The sequence below is a fragment of the Myotis brandtii genome, unplaced genomic scaffold (assembly GCF_000412655.1).
Source record: "Myotis brandtii unplaced genomic scaffold, ASM41265v1 scaffold64, whole genome shotgun sequence".
NCBI lineage: Eukaryota > Metazoa > Chordata > Mammalia > Chiroptera > Vespertilionidae > Myotis > Myotis brandtii.
The window spans coordinates 1177233-1182407 of record NW_005370460.1 but is presented as its reverse complement, the minus strand read 5'-3'; the positions used below and the strand labels follow the sequence as shown (position 1 = coordinate 1182407).

At 57.0% G+C, this 5175-nt stretch overlaps 1 protein-coding gene across 2 annotated transcripts in view; it reads right to left on the bottom strand.

Annotated features, from left to right (window-relative positions):
* DDR2 (discoidin domain receptor tyrosine kinase 2) overlaps positions 1-5175 on the bottom strand; it is a 73896-nt gene that overhangs the window by 2209 nt on the left and 66512 nt on the right. For both annotated transcript variants that reach the window (XM_005880483.2, XM_005880484.1), the window contains 4 exons: positions 4403-4530; positions 2617-2808; positions 2147-2381; positions 1288-1437 (listed from right to left, as the gene is read on the bottom strand). In XM_005880483.2, the coding sequence (XP_005880545.1) occupies positions 1288-1437; positions 2147-2381; positions 2617-2808; positions 4403-4530 (705 nt within the window). The remainder of the gene's footprint in view (positions 1-1287; positions 1438-2146; positions 2382-2616; positions 2809-4402; positions 4531-5175) is intronic.

Genomic DNA, 5175 nt, shown 5'->3' with positions numbered 1-5175 from the left:
CTGCAGGGGGTCAATGGGGGGGGGTGGGGAAGCAGACATATGTAATACTTTCAACAATAAAGAATTATTTTAAAAAATAACAAAATGAATAAAAAATCCCAGAGATTATTAGAAATTAAAACTCCATTAAATGACAAAACTATCATATCATGAAATTGAATAGCATAACATTTAAGTAACTAAATTTGTAACCTTAGTGCTGCGTCAAAGCTGTGTGACACGTGAGCAGCAGTGGACCTGCGGGGCCAGCATGCTGGCTTCTGCGGCTGTTTATGGTCCGATTCAGCCTCAAGGACACATTCTCCCCTGTGGGATTTCAGTCCCCAGACAGTAGCTGAGAGAGACCATCCTCCTCCCTCGCTGATAATTCCAGGATCCACTCCAACCAGAACCAGCCTCTTCCCAGAAGCCCAGCTGCCAGGGGAGGTGAGAGCTTCTGGCCCCTTCCCTTCCCTCCTGCACTCGCAGTAAACCTGCCCTCCGCCACGGCAGGGAGCTGTGGCCTCATAACAAGAAAGAGGACTGAGATCCGCTGCCACACATGGCCACTGAGTGTCAAGGTAAAATCCAGCCGCAGCGCGCTCCCCACGTGCAGCTGCGCCCTCATCGTCCGCCACCCCGTGCGCACACTGGCCTGGCCCGATCTGCACCCTGGGACCCATGTCTCCTCTTCCGCCAGAGCCTCCTCTCCCCGCTGGTGCCGCACCCCAGGGCCCTGCGGCCAGAAGCTTCGATTCCCACCCACAGGAGCTTCACTGCGTCAGCCACCGGCCTGAGAGCACCCGGCCAGCAGCGGGGACCCCTGAGGCTGGAAGCCCTGCTGCCCTGTCCTGAGAGGCAGTGCCGGCCGAGGGTGGGAAGTCCAGGCGCACCTGGTTGTCTCGGGACATGGACGTCTAGAAACATCGCCAGAAAGTCCAAACCAATTTTTAATGAACGCTAATAAATCACTTACTTACTTTCAAGCTTCTCTTTGTCAACCAGGGAGACAAACCTCACGGTTTAAATCAAGAGATAGATCAAACCTGAGAGCGAGGATTTTATTTCCTGGAATGTCTGGGCTGGCGAGGAGCCTGACCTGCCCCCTCCTACCCCCAAGGATCCTAGGGGGACACAGAAGCAGTGTGTGCACGGTGCCTGGGCAAGAACTGGTCTTTCACGTTATCTGGATGATTCGTGACAAAGGACTTCATCCGGTGGCCCGTCCTCCAGCCAGCCTGTCCTGCTAAGCCAGGCCCGCTCTCTCCCCCGAGAGAGCACCGGCCCCGCCTCCCAGCTCCGCCTCACCTGCCTCCCTTGGTCCCGGAAGAACTCCCCGGTGTTCTCGATGACCTGCTCGTCGGACAGCTGGGAGTAGGGCTGCTCCTGGCAGAAGGTGAAGGCCTCCCACAGGGTCACCCCGAAGGCCCACACGTCGCTGGCCGTGGTGAACTTGCCCTGTTTAGATCGGGGCAGGAGAGAAAATAAGAACCACCTGCCCGCAGGAGGGGCTGGGGTCTCACAGCCTGAGTGACCGCCCCCCCCCCCGGGGTTCTGAAATGGCCGGCGGAGGCGCTGAGAGGACCGGGCAGTCCCCACACCTGTGCCTCACTCAGGGCTGCTTCCCCTGGACACGGGCTCAGGGCCGATGGTCAGAAGAAATGACATTTGGAAAAAAAAGTCTCTCTTACCCACCCACGGTCCAGAAGACCAAGAGTTGAATAAAAATTATAAAACGAAGAATGATGAACTTAAAATAAAAAGTAAACGGTGATAATCATTAAAATAAAAATATAGAGATCAGTGTAAATAATGAATTAGAAATATGGTTATGAAATTAATTCAGAAGAGAACTATTTTGTGTGGATAACATTTCTTTAAATGATTTTTTAATTCCCTAAACTAATGAAGACCACTCAGTAGGTGGAAAGGAGAGAGGGGAAAAATACTAAATCCCTTATCACCATGGGTGTATTTTTAACCCTTTTCCCCCAAGTTTTCTACAGTGAGCATGTCATATTTACCAGCAGAAATAGGCAAGTGCCAAAAAGTAACAATTAGCACTCAAAGCAGGTCATCCCATCTGAGCAGACACCAAGCCTGCGGCTGCCTCAGCGGCCCGGGAGTCCCTGGCCGCGGCGCCCACCCCCGGGCCACGACCGCTCACCAGCAGGATGCTCTCCCAGGACATCCAGCGGATCGGCAGCACGGCGCGGCCCTGGATGCGGTAGTAGTCCCCGCTGTACAGGTTCCGGCTCATCCCGAAGTCGGCGATCTTGATGGTGTAGTTCTTGCCCACCAGGCAGTTCCGTGTGGCCAGGTCTCGGTGGACAAAATTCAAGGAGGAAAGGTACTTCATGCCAGAGGCGATCTGAGTCGCCATGAACTTCAGGTTGGCATAACTGAGGAAAAACAAGAGAGAAAGTCGCCTGTGGACAGAAGGAGCCGTGACAAGTGCACAGTCTGCACGGTTCCAGCCAACGCCGACCCCCACATGGCTCTCTGCTCTTCCCTGCGTGGCTACTCCCCACACGCCAACCCTGCCGTCCGGACACAGCGAGCTGTGGGGTTCGCTGCTCCCCGTCTGCAGACGAGGTCCCTGTCAGGAAGGCAGACAGGGGAGGGACACGGCTGTACCTGACAGTGGGCACCTGGCTGGGGCTGGAGCTGGGCGGCTCGTGGCGGGAGAGGAACTGGTTGAGGTCCCCGTTCTCCATGTACTCGGTGATCATGCACAGAGGGTCGTCGGCGATGCACACGGCTAAGAGACGGATGATGTTGGCGTCCTTGAGCCGGGACATGATCTTTATCTCCTTTAGGAAATCATTCCTTTGGAGAGAGACACACGTGGATAAGCCCAGAGGGGCCAGAGCCAGTCAGGAGGCGAAGGTGGCACAGCGCCCGTCCCCCCCCGCCCCCAAACGAGCCTGGTTCCCAGACGACCTTGGGGAGGACAGAGGACGGCCGGGCTGCCTCACTCTCTCAGCCTGGAGCAAGGCCCGGCCGCACTGCGGCCTTCTGAGAGCGAGAACTGGGAGTCACGGCGGCAAGCCTGCACCCAGCCACAGGCCTGCCCGCGGAGAGGTGCCCCCGGCTGCATCAGATACGCCCGCCCAGAACTGCTCGCGAAGTTAAACTCTTCACCGAAAGCGCGTCTGACAAGCACAGCAGTTTACCCCTAGGAAGAGCCCTGGAGCCACTCTATGAATAAAGCAGAAACCCTGGGTCCACCTGGCAATTCTGCGTTTTCTCCTGCTGGCTTTTCTGGATGCAGGCACCCCAGCGCCGGTCCCAACATCAACACGGTTTCTTACAGTTGATGTGGGCAGCAATATGCGGTCATTTCAAACAAGTGCTCACCGGGCCGAGACTAGTAACTGTTCGTGTATTTGGTGGCAGCCGCCCGAGTCACAGAGTGGCTATGCCCTTTCCCACAGCGATATTTGGGTCGGGGAGGCCACCAGCCCACATTCCCCAAATGACCGGAGCAGATCGGTTAAGTCTCCTGGGAGTTTTCTAGGAAAATTCTATCAATGGACACCTCCCGAACCGCGTCAAGTACAACAACCCCAAACAGGGGTCCCCATGGCTCTACAGGGGCCAGAGCCCCGGCTGCCCACCACTGCTCAGTGGGCGTGGACGCAGGGGGAGGGTGCCATCGCTGGATGAGACCCAGGGTGTCGTCTGTCATTCGTGCTCTTGTCCCTCACACTGGAGTTCTCAGTGGCAGTCCCGGCCCCGCTCAGTTCTCCTCCCTGGCTTTTCTTCTTCATCCCACATCCTGCCGTTGGCAAGGCCTTTCCTGTACCCTTTCCGCCGTGTTTGGAGTTCACGGTGTTTGAGGAGGGATAAGAAACTGTCTCTCACTCTGAGTCTCAGCGAGACTGCCATCTATGGAGGGAGGGTCCCCGTTGGGGAAACTGCTAAAGGACTGTGGATCCTTCCGCTTTGAGGTCATGGTCCTTTCCCAAGTGGAGGTAGCTTCTCACTGTGGGGGTTGCTGGACATAGAAGAAAAGGAGCACAAAAGAGGGGAAAAGTGAGAAAGTAAACGGAGATGGAAAAAAGGACGGAGAAGGCTGAGCAGGAGCGTGGTGACCGGCAGTAAGGACACTCAGGAGCCTCTGTGGACAATGGCTGAGGAAGCGCCCACTCGGACGCCATCCGTGGGACGGTCAGGCCGTGCGGACGGTCAGGGAGTGAACAGGTAGCGAGTCCAGTGGGAAATGTGCTTTCTGGGAGGGAGATGGAGAACAAAGGTGAGGATGCTGGCCTGGTAGAAGATAACGCGTAACCATGGAAACGTGAGGTGGCTCACAGACCTACCCTCTCCAAAGAAAAGATTGCTCAGAAGTTTCCCGGGGTGTCCCTGACCAGACCTGAGGATGAAACACATAAAGGAAACTCAAAAGGCAGCCACAGACCTGGCATTCTTGTTGGCGTCTGCCCGGAGCATCTTCACAGCCACCAGGACTGGCTGGCTGGCACTGGCATCCATGGCCAAGTCTTTGCCTTTGAACCTTTCCATCCCCTCCACTTCGCAGAGATGGACCTGGACGAAAGGCATGCGTCTCAGCACCAGCGCTCCCGAGGCGGCTCAGCCTCCGCGGCGCCTCCGGGGGAGGGACGACCGCTCACCATGCACATCCAACAACCAGGCGCATAGATACATGGACACATCTACTACCCAAATACTTATAAAAACAATAGGACGTGTGCTGCTTCATACAGGTCGTGTCCACGGCCCGGAACACGGTGTGTGTGAGTGAACGAATCCGCAGCACGGCATCCACCACGGAGGGCTCACCATCCGTGCGAGCCGCTACACACGCTTGAACCTTTGTGGATCAAACGCCAGGCAGTGTCCCCTCTAAGACGACCCCTTAGCACAGGGCTGGCGTTGCAAGTGCGGGTCCCATAACAGCACAACGAGCCTGCGTCTTTCACTCGGGGCAGCATGAGAACAGAGCAGGAGCAGGGCCTCGGACTCCTGCAGCACCAACCCCCCGGGGGGAGCACGCCGCACCTGAAACCAGCCCCCCACCCGTTAACCAGGCGTCACCGCGGGAGCATGGGCGGCCACTGCTCGGACCTTCGGAGGCGCGGTGATGAGGAGGCTGACGGGAGAGGGAAGGGCCAACACACAGGCCTGCCTCGAGGCGCCCGCCCGCTGCTCCTCCTCGGCTCGGCCTGCGAG